This window comes from Diadema antillarum, unplaced genomic scaffold (genome assembly GCF_040938485.1).
Source record: "Diadema antillarum isolate AM-2024a unplaced genomic scaffold, OU_Dant_1.0 seq00001808_RagTag, whole genome shotgun sequence".
Lineage (NCBI taxonomy): Eukaryota > Metazoa > Echinodermata > Echinoidea > Diadematoida > Diadematidae > Diadema > Diadema antillarum.
Window position 1 is genome coordinate 175,611 of NW_027272483.1, and position 16,828 is coordinate 192,438.

Genomic DNA, 16,828 nt, shown 5'->3' on the forward strand with positions numbered 1-16,828 from the left:
GCAGAAGAATGTGTGAAATGATGCTGTGATTACAAAACTCGGCCAAGGACGAAAATGCTAAATGTTACCCCAAAACTATGCCACAAGTATTGTTATCTCCAAGCATTCCCAATTGTGGTTGAGACATGATGTTTTTTAATTCAAAAATGTAATATATGATTACAATGTATCAGGCCACAGCAGTATCCATCGCTCAAGAGTGAATTGCATCTGTAGCTTGTTGGCTGCATGTGATTCAATACCAATGCTAGGGCGCATTTGGATCATCATATTCCAGTAACATTCAACCCACCCACTGCTGAACTGAGAGGGCGCTTCGGGATAAAAGTCGCGTACACCGACTTTTATTATTTCACACTTTTAATTTCAGAGTACTATAATATAACTCATTTTCCTGGCAAATCCTGTCAGCTAGAGAAGTTTCTTTGTAGACTCTTTTGTTATGTAGCAAGCAAATATTCCAAATGGTGGAAGATGAATTTTGAGCCCATCTGAGAACCATGTTTTAACTTTAATGTACGCAAGGGGTTAATGGAGGAATATGAGTACAGGTGTCCCTCATACTGCATTAGACTCCCTATGTAAGATGACCTGCAGTGCATTAAAGCCTCTTATGTGGGGAAAAACAACATCTCTCATAAGATGACTGCCTCCTAACCACTCTCGTAATGCCATGTTTTGGCTCTCTTTGGGGTAGGATTTCGTTTGAAATTTTGCAAAAAGCGGAAAAACTAGCTGAAGAGCATGACTCTTAAAGTCAGAGGTTCACCCATAATCTGATTGTCTTACGCTCTTCCCCTTTTAAGTGGGCAGTAAACTGACGGGATTACTCTGTCTCATAATGGTACAGGCGTGATCTGAATTAAAAACATACCGACGTCCTTGCTTTCCCACGGAGGTGCGCTCACTATGGTGGTGAAAAATTGACGGACAACGCTCAGACTGGCTCTTGAAATTTGAGACCGGAATATTCATGGTGACCTCATTCTTTTTTGGGGGGGAGGGAAAGATGAAAATCCCAGATCGGACTTTTGCCATTGTGAGATATAGCTGCGGCCGTGTAAGCTGAGGCGCACGGTCATTAAAGTGTCATGTGTGGATGATCGAGGGCATTTGGTCATATGGCTGTGGGTGTCCCGGCGGAGTCAGCCCGCTTATAGTTCATTATGTAAAGCATGGACAGATTTCATCCATTATCACCAAATTACATATCCTCAGGTATTGTTCTGTTGAATACCGCACTTTGAATGGTGGTTATAGCATTCTTAAATAATGCAGTAATGCAGTTGTTTGACTCATTTCTCTTCTTGCAAGGAAAACTGAGACTGCCATTCTTGTTTTGTGAACTTTAGTTATCAATGAGCTGCATGTAGTACTGTATAAGCTGTTAATTTTACGAACAGATATTTTCGCAAATGGGGAGGTCACAGACATTTTCACAAGATTTTGTTTTCCCCAGTTTGACACTGAGGCCTGTCATACACGTAGGTGCACTAGTAGCCTAGCCTATGGCGACATTTTCATGTGTTGTTAAATTCACAGTGCAGCAGTGATCCATTAAATTTGCAAAAAAATAAAAATAAATAAACACAAAAATAATAGCTTACACAGTAGCCAGGTTTTTCCAAATGTTAATCGCATGGATAGGTCTATGCAATACGTTGGAAGAAAACACACTGAACAGTGTGTATTATCCCAATGTAATTAGTCACCATATGATGCTAATAGAAGATTGGATGTTGAGTTGTTGGGATTTTGTTTGTTTGTTTGTTTGTTTGTTTGTTTGTTTGTTTGTTTGCTACCTTGTTTTTTGTTTGTTTTACTGAAGGATAACAGTGTCAATATCCTTAAAGAAAGAAACAAGCTGAAGTTCCATACTGAAACTATTTCCTGCTCAAATCTTAAGTCCTAGAATGTAAACTTGGAGCTAATAGGTTTTATGAAAGATATTGCCCTACAGCCTGTCGCATATAATTTCTTACCTGAGAAAATGCAGGTTGATTTTCAACCTCTGTTAATTTCAGTGACAGCATCATACTAACACAAGTTTTCAGTTCTTACCAGGGTTTTTCTCAGGTTAAACATTTTATGCAACAGGCCCCTGGTGTATGGAATTGACCCACATTGCAGAAGTGTATAATCCCGTGCATGCTTTATTGCATGCATCTAAACTTTAAAGCCGATTTTCTCTGAACTATTCAATCTATAGGTAACCTTTTTTTTCCCTTTTTTCCCCTTTTTTCCCCCACATTTTGACAAATCATATGAAAAGCCTACAGACCTGAGAATTAAGAATATCCAGATTTGAAGAATTAATGTTGAACAACTTGCTTATAAGTTTGTATGATATCTGACGGCTCTTTGGGAATTAGTCTTAAGGCCCTTAGCGGTTACTTACGAGTGAAAATTGTCAGGTAATCTTGCAATACATATATTCACATCTACTGTAGACGTGGAGTAAGAAGTCTCATAGAAAAACTGGATCATCAACTCACTTGACATATTATTTGGTATAGCAGACTATGCACTTGCTCATCTCTTCATATTCCCATGTCTCCATGTTAACTCTCTTATGTGCCACACGAGCACGCCTGACTCAGTCGACGGCGTGCCAACCTCGCATATTCTGCTCAAATGCGCAGACCCGCCCTAAACGATCGATAAATCGCCAAATGCCACAGTACAATGAAAGCCGTTTCTTGCAATTTCGTTCCTCTCACATAGAGCTTGCATTTTATGCGGTGATTGACTAGCAAGCAGTGTTCCCTACTGAATTTATGTGTATATTCTAAGTTTCTGTCACTATTTTGTGTGCAAAAGTCATGCCTGTTTACATTAATGTAGTTCTTGGTCATTTGAAAGAAAAGCAAAAACAGATTGTCTTACAATTTACATCAAAGCAAAACTTGGCATTTTCTCTACAATTTTGCTCACTACAGGCCCAGCTGAACAGAAATCCAAAAAAAGTTACATAATGGATTATTTTGTAAACAGAATGTTTTCCCAAAGCATGGTGTCTCAGAATAATGTGGCACACAGGAGGTTTATACCATGGCACATAAAGATTTAATAGCAGCAAGGGAAAGCGGAGCCCAGGGGGGTGTTTCATCAATGTTTGTCAGCGCTGACAATTTCAGCAAAATCCTTGGTTTTGATTGGCTGAGATGCTCTGGTCACTGACTGTTACTATGGTGATTCAAGTTGTCAGCGCTGACAAACGTTGATGAAACACCCCCCAGGATTTGCAACTATTGGGGGTGTTTGCTTGCTTGGTTATGACTGAAATGTGAAAATAGTGATGTAGATTATGGTAAAAGACCACAATTACTCTTTTTGGGGAACCCCCTTCATGGCAGAACTTTGGCACTAGCCACTGAGCTAGAATAGACAAATGTCATCAGACCCTGATTTAGGAAACAATACACACGTGCTGTATGAGGCTAGAAAGCATTGAAAAGCAGCCACAAAATAGATTTTATTCCCCCAGTGCCGACATCCTGATCATAAGCTGACATCTTTTTGGGGGGGAATCGATACCGGCACAGACTAGCTGTCTGAGAGATGTTGTCTGGCCAGTTTGTTGGCCTGGTTTCAACCTTCCACCCTGTTTGCAGGTTTTGTTTTTGTGGATTGAGGCTTAAACGTAGCCGTAATCCGAGCAGCAAGAACTGTGCAGGTATTTACTCTCCATCAATAACTTGCCACAGACTTCCTCTCCTCAGACAGTTGATGAATTAATTAACCTTTAACACATCCAGTCCCACTGCAAATTTTGCCGCAGAAACCCTCATTTTGTCTTTAGACGCGCAACTCTGTAAAAACTTTTACTCTGCAAGTGTATGTCTTATGTTGGAGAAGGATTAGGTGAATATGGTTGAGTTCATGACTTCTGTGCAGATCAGATATTTTCATTAATGTCCCCACCCCTATCAAGGGATGTGAATCTTATGTAATGTGTTGCCCGTTTAAGGATCAGATTCTGAATGTCAAAATACTGTATATTTGACAGAGGCAATTGAATAACACCTGTAGATTCAGCCGTAGTTTGTTACCAATTCCCTAGGAGGAAATCTATGTAAATTTCCATAAATATATAATAAATATTAAGAATAGTGACTTGTATAGCGCACAGGTCCACCTTGTGGTGCTCATATGTGCAAAACAGCCTATTCATGCATATGAAATTGTGGTTTTGTGATATTATTATTTGTGGCACATTTTACATAATGTAGAGTCTCCAGTGATGAACTATTTCATTTTAAGAAGAGTTCATTTCATAAGGCACGAGCCTTTAAACCCAATTTTCCCTTGTAACATATTACTTTTTGACAAGAAAGATAATTTTGTGAACTTTTTACAGCATCAATACCCTTCTTCCTCCCATCTGGAAAATAATTGTGAAATTGTAGAGTTCAGTCGAAGAAGACAATTCCATGTCAACGACTGAAAGAGCTAAGGTCTAGAAGGTGTTCTGTCGAAGGATGAAGATTTTCCTTGCTCACTCTTTGATCCACCAAAAGTATGTTACTTGAGAATATTTTCTAGGCTAACACTGAGTCCAAAAAAAATATAAAGCAAAGAAAAGAGGAGTGCTCTGAGTATTTTAGTACAGTAGGAACCACTCTAAGAGCTTGAGAGTAAGTTTGATGTAATTCACCATCCATTGCTCAGACAGCATTTCAGCAAACGAGACTGTATCGAATGATGGAGCGCTCGTTAGATGCGAATCAGGCCAACCGACGTCCACTCGCCCGCTGAATAGGTGCGGCTTGGCTCACGTGGGGGCGTAATGACCCGCCGATTCAATCAAATCAGGATCTATCAGCGGCCCGATTGTGATACCCCGACGGATTTTCTCCCGTCTTTAACCGCTTCAGAAGGGGAGTCGTCGGGGGTCACGGATAGCGTCCAACAGAGTACCGACATTGTGTGTGTGGAGGGGAGCAATGTAAAAGCGATCACGTTTGTGGCTAAGTGGATTGCTGTCAGGTGATAGAAGGGGTTGATGGCGTAAGTCTAGCTTGAAGAGGGGATGATGTTCAATTCCCTCCATTGATTCCACACTCAGGTAGAATTCTAGGGCTCTCTGGGCACCCAAAGCTTCACCAGGTATGCTCAGTGCATGCTTGTAGGAGTCATTAACCTATGCAGGAATTCTGCCAAGGAAATATTTATGACCAGTTTGTCAAGTGAAAAACCCCTGCAGTCCTGAATCCAGGAGGATTAGAGACAGGATACACCTGTTGAATAGATAAATGGAAATTCTCACTGCATCTTGGGTGGAATGTCAAGAATTCTTTGGCACTGAATGAATCAGTGTATTTACACATATTCAGGTGTGTTTTTCTGCATACAGTACATTTGTGGCCATCATTCTTCCTAACAAATAAGAAAGCTTTTCCTTGGGCCAGGCACACCAAATGAAGTAGCAGCAACACTATAAAAATTCACTCCCTTTAATGGCTGGGCATACTGTGAAAGAAGGAATGTTCGTGGCATTTTAATTTCGCTTATTTTGCAAGAGCCAGAATTCGCGAAATTAAAATGCATGTGAAAATTCTTGTCTACACTATACGCATTGAATGTTACAGGCAACTCGCAAAAATTTCATGCCGCGAAGAAGGCCGTCGGCTCTAATTCGTGATAATTTTATGTTGCAAAAATATTGTGTTTTACAGTATCACAATGGCTGCACACGTCAAAGTATCTTGGTACATGTATAAGACTTTTAACCCATTGAGGACGGACTGATTTTGCTACAACACGCATTTCCCATAGACACCTGCCCGAGTGTACTAGGGACTCGTCCTCAACGGATTAATATCGCTGTTCTACACCTCTCATATTAAAGAGTACACACTGCATTGAATTTACTCCTCTCATCAGCAAGGCACACAAACTCCTGATTATTCAACTTCGGAGATCAAAAGAAGACTCAAGTCTGAAAGGCTTGCCAGTCCAGACATGCTACCTGTCAGCAAGACGGAAGCTGCCTCCATTGCCCTTGCTAGTGAAGTGATACCAGTTATAAAGCTTGCCTTATGTGAGGAAAATCATCCCAAATTTGTACCTTAATTTTCTGTGGATCCCCACCTGTAGATGAATGAGAAAGCTTTCTTTATCTTTCTATATCTTTTTCCATACATGACATCATGACCTGCAGAAGGCTTCTTATTCAAAGATGGCTGCATCGAAACTGTAAAGATGCATAATTTGTGAACATACTTTTAGATTTCGTCAAACTTTGCATTTACATGTATATTTATTTTCCTGTAACACTTCACACAGAAACTTCATGTGTGTATGATGTACACAGTATTTTGGACATGATGTTAAAGAGATCATATAGTTTTGGTTGAGACCTTACTTCTCTTTTCTAACATTTTATGGTGAAATAATGAAAAACTTCTTATGAAATGTGAAAGAGCATATAATTCCAAGAGGAATTCAATGATTATTTGATGAAAATTGGTCTTGAAATGGCTGAGATATCCAAAACAGAGCAATTGTAATAAGAGGTGGGGCCTACATGTACCTTTTATTAAAATGGCTTTGTTTCACTTTGTTTTTGGATGCCCAAGGAATTCTTAAACTGATTTTCATCAAATAAACTTTTAATTCCTTTTAGAATGGCATGCTCTGTACTATTTTTTAAGTGGTTTCTTGGTATCTCGCAAAAAGTTACAAGCCCAATCCTCAAATCCACCAATACTGTACTATCCTTTTAAACAAAATGTATGCAGTCATTGATTCCAGGAACAGTGCGGTATCCCAATTAGATACTCAAAGCGATGTACATGTGGTAGATGGATATCGGTAAGCCACATATCGATTAGACAGGAAGTACAGTATACTCCCATTCATAGATTCTGAAGAGAACTTGCACTTTTCATAATACTGTATACGCCATATATTTCGCGAGTCTAAATTTTCGCAAATCGGAACTTCCTAACAATTTCGCGAGTGTTTTTTAATTCGTGATCATGGGGTCCTGTACTGATGGAGAAATGTATGCCTACGTCACATTCATATCGGCATTAGAATAAATATTTTCGCGTGCTTTAAATTTTGCGAATAGCAGCTGACTCGCGAAATTTGCGAAAATAAAATCCTCACGAAATATTCGGCGTATACAGTATTGCCATGATTTCACAAATACATGAGTATGGCTATGGACACAGAGGGGTCAGTAATAGAACCAGAGCAGTTGTTGTTTTTCTTTTGTTTCTAATTTATATTTGTGAAATCATGAATATTACATTAAAGTGTTGGAATGGTTATTAACCTTCCACGTATGTTTGTACTAAAATGTAATTTTCAGGCTCTTTTAAACATGTCCGCATAAACCACTCATGTCTGTGATATTCTCAGTGCATTTCGTGCAGACGAGGGAGTGATCATCGCCCCCTGAATTCGTGAAGGAATATTCAGAGAGAAGTCTCGCCGGAGCATTCGATAACATCTCGAGACGTCCGGTTAAAATGGGTGACAAGAGGCAATCATACACTCTCTCACCTCTACATGAGGTGCTTCTCTCGGCAAGCAGGGTGACATGAGTGGGGGACATTGAGGTCACCCTGACGACAAGAATGTGGCCACCAGTAATGTTTCCTCTCGCCTCAGAACTTGCCATTAAGTTACACCCCCCTCCCATCTCTCCATCTATTGGGGTATAATTTCTCAATCTCACAGTTTATTTCACCAGGGTAAAAGCACTTCTACTGCACAATAATGTGTGTTATCAAATAGACAGCACACCGCTGTCAGATGGTGTGGACTCTCGCCTCCTAGCAAGAAACTTGGTCTCAAGTTCCATTAGTTCTTCAGTCTCTCTCGGTCTGTAGGAGACAATTTGATATCCTGCATGTCGTATCTCCTTCTTCACTCGTCCCTTCTGCCTTGAGCTACTTTCTCACTCCTATTCAAGCTTCAGTAAAAGTTAGACATACAATCGTACACTTTTGGAATTGTTTCAGTTTTGCATAGTTGTTAAGTATGGTTGAGTTCTTGGACATTAAGTATTCATATCTCTTACCATTTTCCACAAAGATTAAAGCTAGAATTTACATTTCTGTAATCCATTCATGTTTTTTAAAAATTGACCTAATAGTTGACAACAGAGAGCAGCCTCAAGTGGACAAACTTGCAATGAGCAAAGTTTTGAGGAGCATTTTAACTCTTGCATTGTTATCCGCAGTTACTTGCGAGAATTGACACATCTTGAAATATCCCATGTTCACAGTGCTAGGAAAGCAAATATGAAACATTTATATATTTGTTTGCCATGTTTTCTTCCCAAATCTGTACTCCACCTTTAAGCCCAGTAGCCAGTCACACACACGTACACTTTGTTGGCAACCATTATATACATTTGTGCTCTTCCAATATGCGACAAGACGGGGCGTCGCATATCTTGGTGAAAGCATTCTATTTTAAGCATTTTTGCAGCTCCGTTTCACCATCAACTTGGTTTCAGACTCCAGACACGTCATAGTTCACTTTGTGCAGTGAAACCAATCGTGTTCTAATGCCTTTTTTTTTTCTATGAGACCTGCACTTTGTGAGAAGGGTTGTGAGAATATCACATCCTGTTCAAAGCAAATATATAAAAGAAGACTGTTCATTTTCCTGTCTGTGAAGGAATCACGGTGGGTGCTTTCTTCAGATGTCTATGACCGTACATGGTGAATGTGCTGCAGTGTTTGGAAGTGAATCTAATTGGGTGCATTCTTTCTCTGCACTTGATGTTCTGCCTGAAAGGGTAGATTATAATCAGCTCTAACCCGTCGAGGACGGACTGATTTTGCTATGATACACATTTCCCATAGACACTTGCCCGAGTATACTCGGGACTCTTCCTCAACGGGTTAAAGAGGAGAAAATTTGGACAGCATTCTGGAAGCTGATACATGCTTTGCATCAGTCTGTGATATTCCAGAGTGTTGCTGATAACTCAACCTACCTTAAAACTTGTTTGTTGTATGAAACATGAAATCTCTTCAGAAAGGCAACAAAAAAACATACTTGTGTGTTTTGATTACTATATACGCCATTTTGCTTCTCAGGAATCGGGACAGGCAAGACAATTTCCCAACTGGTTATTTTTGCGATTGAGAATCACAGCGAAAGAATTAGACACAATTATATTCCGTTTATAGGAACCAAACTTGATTATTTCTCACCTTGAAGACAATTTCTATTGTATTTGTCCTGAAGGAGGCAGTGTTTTGGTGCATTATTAACTTCATGATTACCAGCTGACTGGCGAAATTTGCAAAAATTGAGCCACTGTGCAAAATATAGCACACACAGGAACTCAAAGTTGGCATATTTTCCTTCCTTGTTCTCACTGTTTTCCTCATCATACATCACATGATGCTTGAATTCATGCCCTCCTTCCATTATTCATTCTTCTTGCATTGATTCTGCCTATCTATGATTGTTAATTGATAAAGGAATGATGATTAGAAAAGAAGTGCCTCTCATCTTGCCACCTTCTCATTGTGTATGTATCTGTGACTCAGAATCCTTTCCCATGCCTCTGCTCCAGAACGATGTCAGAGCCGCTGTGCCTCCGGCTCGTCCATCTGTCTGTCCGTCGCTCCAGATCCCATCAAATCTTGAAATTCTCCATTCTAATTATTTTCCCATAGCACATAAAAGGTAGAACTTGATTAATTGAAAAGACTACTGATTTATTAAATCTCCTCTCCTCTGATTAATCTTCTCATGATGCACCAGGCTGGTCAGAGAGGTCACCAACGTGGACGTCAACATGCGGGTGGGCATCCACACTGGCAAGGTACACTGCGGTGTCCTCGGGATGCGCAAGTGGCAGTTCGACGTCTGGTCCAACGACGTGACGCTGGCCAACATCATGGAGGCTGGAGGCATGCCTGGGTAAGTGCAGAGTATATTGCCCTGAGGGGGATTAGGGAAATATGGAATGTATATTCAGGGGGAGGGGGAGAAAAGTGTACAGTATGTCCCCCAAAAATTGATAACTTTCACAATGATTAAACAATCTGAATGCTATTTAAGGGAATGAGACTATAACCTCTTACCTACATTTTGCAGAAAACTCCAATCAATTTGGTTAAGTGGTCACAGAAAAATGTGGATCATTGTAAAGCATGTCATGGGTTCATTTCTTCCAAGTTCAGCACTCGGATGCTCTGGGAACTGTGAACACAATGGACAAAACTTGGAGGCAAGGGATTCCTGACATGCTCTTCAAAGATCCTCGTTTCTCTTTGACCAATGCAGCAAATCGAAAAGGCTTTTCTGTAAGATGTGGGTAATAAGTTACAGTTTCATTCCCGGAAATTGTATGGGAATTGATATACTATTTTTAAAGTTATCATTGCGGAGGGTCCAGTTTTGATTTTTTATTTTATCTTTTTTTTTTTTCTTTTTTTTTCTTTTTTTTTTTTTTATTTATTTATTTATTTTTTTTTTTTTGGGGGGGGGGACATGCAGTATATTGCCCTGAGGAAAGTAAGGAAAATGTGTGTGTTGCCCTCAGGGGGGAAGGGAAATGTGTATATTGCCTGAGCCATTATATATTAGACACAATGTGCAATGAAATGTCAACAAGAGAACTTGAGTTATGCTGTGAGGCATTGGTTGTGACCTTTGCTTTTGTTTTTCATGTTTAAGTAAAATCTTGAGGTGATCAGTTTTGAGTATAGATGAGCATGATACTTAGCCTGGCATATTTGTTGGGAACAAATGCCACTAAGCATGCAGTGAAGGGATCATGCTTCACATGGTTTTATACTGAGGCAAATTTCTGATGGTGTTTTTCTTCTTTTTTTGTCGAGGGGGTGGGGGACAGTTGTCGAATCTGGTTTTTGTAGCTTCCATGTTGCAGCTGTGAATTAATGGAATAATGTTTTTATGGAAAGGAGAGGATTTTGCCCCAGCGACCAACTGATAGCTGAAAGTAAATAAAGGCATTTGCGGAAGAAACAGAAAACAAATTGTCTTATCCTAGCTTCTGGGCAAAAGCCTACCTATGTTACTTATCAGGGCAAGCGCACACTTCGATTTTCAAATCCCCAGGTGATATGAATCAATGATTTTCATGCGCAGGCAAAACTTTATTGTATTTCACTCACACGATTTTGAAACAAAATAGCCGGCGAAAGCATCTCACTCGCGGCTGACACCATTTCCTGCGACCTACTTTTGAGAGCTTTCACTCCCAAGAAATGGATTTTATATCGGCATGCAATGTCTTCTCAAACTAGGACGCGGAATGTTTCAATTTTCATCACGCATGTGCTTCCTGTTTTGGGAAGTATGAATGTTGATCCTTCTCATCTGATGTGCCTATAAAACGACTGAAGCAAGAGATGATGCATGATGGGATGAGAGGCAGTATTTGTTTTATAATTCACAGTTGATCAGATGTGCAATAATTGACAGCCTAGGTGGTATTATCCAGAACACATGAGATGAATTGACAGGATTGTACCAGTGAGTGAATGACTAACTATAAAGATAGTGTTATCCAGTTAACACAAGATAATCTGTGAGGTTTGTATTTGTTTCATGGCACACAGGTGAGACAAAGACCAATACTTTTCAAAATATGTAGCCAATATTATTAATGTGAAATGAGATGAATGTGAAGGTGGTATTTGTTTTATAATACTCAGGTTGGCAGAAACACAGTGGTAGACAAATTGGGGTGGTACAGGAGATAAATTGGAAGGTATTTATGTTTCGAAACACAGGTGAGCACACTTGAATGTAGATAAAATTTCAGGCGTGTTATACAGGTGACACGAGATCAACTGAGAGGTTGTATTTGTTTTATAATATCCACAAATTAGCAGAGGTTAAATGATTGACACACTGAGGATGAAGTCACATTTGCATGAAACAAATTTGAAAGTATTTTTATTGTCATACGCAATGATTAACAGCATAATAATTGACAAACATATGTGGTATTATTCAGGTGACATGAGATAGTGAATTTTCAGCTGGCAGATAGCCGAGGTTCTGTAGTTATCAATCCCGCTACATATCCAATATACAGCATTAGACAGCAGTGATATCTGACAGCGATGGTTCCAAGAGAGTTAATGTTCAAATGAGTTCACTCTCATTCTGTGTTCTCACCTTTTTTTTTCCCTTCCTTTTTTTGACAGTATGTCCTCATCTCTGACACATTCTTAGCAGGGTAGTGTCAAGTGACAATGACTTTTTTCTCTTTCTCCTTTTGGTCGACCTTGACGCTGATTCTCCAGATCATGAAACCACAGACTCATGAGTGTGATGTGAGCACATGCATTTATAGGAGAGAATAATTTCCCTAAACCCGTTGAAGACTAGTCCCAAGAAAGTATACTCTGGCAGATGTCTGTGGGAAATGCATCCTTTTGCAAAATCGGCTCATATCAAACCTTGGAATGGGGGAAATTGTTTCAAGTTGTGCAGTGTTTAATAAGTTTGTGTTGGGAAACATAAAAAGGTTTTCACTTCTTTCTTTCTCTATTTACCGATATGTCTGTCTCTATATCCAACCATTTATTTATTAAAATATTGTCCACTTGACATCATCCATCTGTCTAATTATCTATTTTCATCAGTCTAGGTCCCTACATTTTGGTCAGTTTGTCTGCTTTTATAGTCATATACGGAATGTACCCTTTCATTTATCCATATATCTACCTCTTAATCCATCCATATATCTCCTTATATAATACCTTATCTCTCTTTCTCCCATTCTTCAACACAGACTTCTCCATGCTAATTAAAAACGATATGATGAATGCAAGAATGCAGTCTGCTGCATTCAGAGCCGACTCAAATCCCAAACCCTGAGTTGTGCGTGTTGTCTTTGCAAACAGATGTATGTTGTCATTCTCTGCTGTGGACACCTGGCAAACTTGTATATAAACAGTAGTTGGGGTAAATCCAATCAGAGTTAGTCTATAAGTCTGGGTCCTTGAGAGAAAATTCTCATTGCTGTAGTCTGTACATCAGTTGCAATACATAGTGGACAATGACCTGTTGCATATTTCTTTATTAGAGTGAATCAGTTTAGTCTGCAATTGCACATGGTATGTCTTGGAATTGTGCATAGCCACCTTTTGGAATATTGCCTAGCATGTGAAAGGCGCCCTCAATGTTCCATCAATCCCAGCAATACTCGAGGGGGTAGAATGCTATTATTAGATTCTGAGATTACGTTGACGTTCTTCACAAGTCAACAGAGGGGGCGTGTAGGCCTGCAGTAGTAGAATCTCATATTTTAAAATAGCATTGCCCTTGAAGGCATCCCAATATTTCCATCAACCTGCAAGTTTTGAAAAGTTTTAAATTGCTATCGGAAATCATGTGATTATTGAAATGCTGTGTTTCATGAACTAACAGCTAGATGTTGTGTGCCGTGATTGACAATCATTATTTCTACAGGTTGGCTCGGAAACGGAGAGGTAAAGGGACCTTATACATGTACCTAGGAGTTTAGTGCCTAGTCAGAGATATGACCTCCAAAGGTCACACTCTGTCCCATGCCATGGCACAAAATCTGATTTCTTCCCCGGTTTGAAATTAAAATTCTTGATGTAACAGCTACGTCACAGTTTTGAGGATTTGCTTTGAATCGACACAAGGGGCAGTGATGTATAGTTTTTATCTAATGTGGAATTGCAGTTGTGCAAGATATGTTTGACAGCGACAGAAGGATGCTAAGGTTGAACTAGATAGACATTTAATATACACATCGTGGTCCTGGGATGAAGTACTGCCTTTTACACCTGAATGTAGCATTTTCCAAATCATATCGTCGCAATATTGCAAGTGATTGAAAAGTGAGAATCACTGTAATGGAAGGAGATATCCCTCTTCTCAAGAAGGAAGTATTGATTGAGTCAAAATGGGCCTGAGCTTCAGATCCTGGCAAAGGCCCCTTTAATATTTTGATTCAATTTTATGCCACTGGCACACTATTGTTAGATGTGCAGTTTCTGCAGCTTTTTCCTTTTTTTCTGCAAGAAGGAAGTATGTCTAATTCTATCCTTGAGTAAATACAGTTGTATGTTTAACTTTCTTGTGTTCCAGGAGGTAGTAGTTATGCATGTTGCGATGTATAATGGGCATCACTCATCTTGTGAAATTTGCGGAAATACAACCGCTTCATATATGACATGTGCATTGGAATAGTAAACTGACCATCACATTTTTTGTTGCTTCCGTGATTGAGCAATACATGTATATGTCTTTGTGGGACTGTGTGTAGATGGTTAAAGCTACAACAGCAAAACTGTAACATCTGAATATGAGATTACATGATATTTTAATCATTAAACTGTCTTCAGCAAATTTCTGTGAGATTTTCTTGTGTAACCCAGTTTTCTGTCAATATTTTGTTTAGCAACAAGTTTTCCATCCACTGTCAAAGAGGAAAAAATATGTGTGTGCAGCACCTACGTAAAATCGGAGCTGTCAGAACAAAGGCAGAGTCTTTCCCAGGGAGAAGACTGGTTCTGAGGATGGTTAGAGGCAAATGACAAATGGTAGCCCCCTTGTTTGCCTGTCGTCATGAAAAATTTCAATTTCGCATTTTCTTCTCTTCCAATGATGTGGCGGGGTGATATGAAGTGGATTTTATGTCAGAATCAGATTCTCTTCGCATCATACTTCTGACGCAAAAGCTGCGCGGATCTTTCCGTGTATCCACTTCTGTCACGGCCGTGGCTCGTTTTTTAGGCAATTCATGCCTGCAATGGATTGTTCATTGTTTACCCATCTCGAGTCATGATGTGCCCAGGTAGTCTTGCTTCGGCCTTGTGTAAAACAAGATTTACACGCTTCCCCTTTTTAGATATAACAGATCACTGTACAACGATGCCGTATGCGTATCATTTTAGATGGCAAAAAGAGGCATAACAACTTGGTTTATGCAGTTACACAAATCTTCAAGCAGGCAATGTCCTTGCAGACCCAACTCTTACTCTAACAGCAATTTCATCTCGGCTCCTCTTTTTTTTCTATTCCTCTAAAATGCTGTGCTACTGTTAAACAATGCAAAATACAATTCTAGCGTGAAAGGAACTTTTGGTGAAGTTGTAAACATGTTGGACTCTCCTCAAAGGAGGTTAGGGATATAGTAAGAGCATATCTGAATCACAGTGTCCCCTAGGCTGAATTCTAGAGGCAAGGTGAATGTTTGCATGTATCTGAAAATTAATAACAGCGTATCTATTTTTAGATGTTTTCTTTGTCTCCCCATGCCTCATCCTTTGCTGCATCGTGACCTCAGAATTGTTAGCTGGACATCAGAGATATCACTCAAATATGAGACAGAGAGGCTCATGTTACATGAGAAAGCCCCTTTATAGCAACTGCCCATGGACATTATCATCATGTTGTCCAAGGTGAACTACGTGTGAAGGGGCATTCAAACATTCATCATTAAAAGCCTATAAACACTTACATGAACATTAAAATCCCATCTATTGCCCTTCTGTCACCCACACAGCATAGAGATTATATTTCATTACATTGTTGTTACAGCCTTTCCGTTGACAGAGGACGAGTGAGGGATTCTAGTATTGAGTCTTGTCTTGGTAATTACCTTTACATGTATGTATTATAGTAAAAGCTGATGTTTCTGTTTGTATTTTTGCCCAGAGGGAACACAGTCAATCTTTTCCTAGATTTTCATGGAAACCTTTTTCTGTCTCACAATGAAGCATTTTTGTCTTATTTTACCCATGATGGCCTTCTCCAGGAAAACTGTCATCTCAAACTTTTTCTTTGATCTGCTTGCTGAGATGAAAAGGAAATGTAACTTTTTCTATCCCAATGTATATATTAAAAAAAATGCCCAATGCCCTCCCCAGCCTTCCTTCCTCTTCCTCCTCCCACCCCTTCAGCTCCTCAACATGATGGGTTATGAAATGAGATGGTTCATCTTTGATGAATTGGCTGTTAAAGCAGGTACCTGGCAAGGTTATTGCCCTGGAAAAACTATGGTGTGGCCTCCATTAATATTCCACCCCCTTGTGGGTTCATAACCGCTGGAAATAAATGCGACCCGTCATCATGAAATCTTATTAGAGTTGCAGAACTCTGGTTTTGCAATATTGTTTACTTCCCAATTTTGCAGACTGTTGACTGTTGGCTTTCAAATGATGAATGATTTTACCGCATTTTATTCAGAACAACCTACCATAAAAACGGCAAGAGAGCTTTGCTTCTAAGAAAATATGCGATGATGAAGCCAGGTTTGAAGCGTGGATGTGGTCAAATTTGCAGGGGATTTTGCTTTTTGATGGAATATGTCGTTTGAAAACACCTTAGCAGCATGCCCTCAAAAGACCTTCATATTTCAAAACATTCTTGAACTTTGAAATTTGGACAGAAGGTAGCTTCTAAAGATAGCATGCTTTTTCATTAAATATAAAATTTTATGTTTGTGTGTTGTTGTTTGTGTGTTTGTTTGTGTGTGTGTGTGTTTGTGTCTTTTTTTGTCAGTTTTCTCAGCGTAGATTTCTATGACTTTTATGAGCTATTGGTCACAAATATATGATAGAGAGCACCTGTCAAGAAATAACTGACTCAAACACAGATGGCTTTCTATACCATTGCTGTATAAGAAGGCTTTGTGTCTGTTTGCCATACCCCCAAGATGCTTGACTCATACCATGATGGCATGTGAATTTTGCATACTTTGCTCAAAACCAATCGATAATGAATTGATAAAAGAGGCCACTGGCATATTAAGCAATGTCCTCTTTCAAAATCATGCCTTCAATATGATATACAGAATATGCAGGTTCTTTGCATTGCACATGTAGGGTTCCCT

The 16,828-nt window shown here is 39.5% G+C and overlaps 1 protein-coding gene across 1 annotated transcript in view; it reads left to right on the forward strand.

The window, feature by feature from the left end:
• Positions 1-16,828, forward strand: part of LOC139712452 (adenylate cyclase type 5-like) — a 175,365-nt gene that overhangs the window by 132,361 nt on the left and 26,176 nt on the right. The window contains exon 6 of the mRNA XM_071624268.1: positions 9,742-9,900. Coding sequence (XP_071480369.1) covers positions 9,742-9,900 — 159 coding nt within the window. The remainder of the gene's footprint in view (positions 1-9,741; positions 9,901-16,828) is intronic.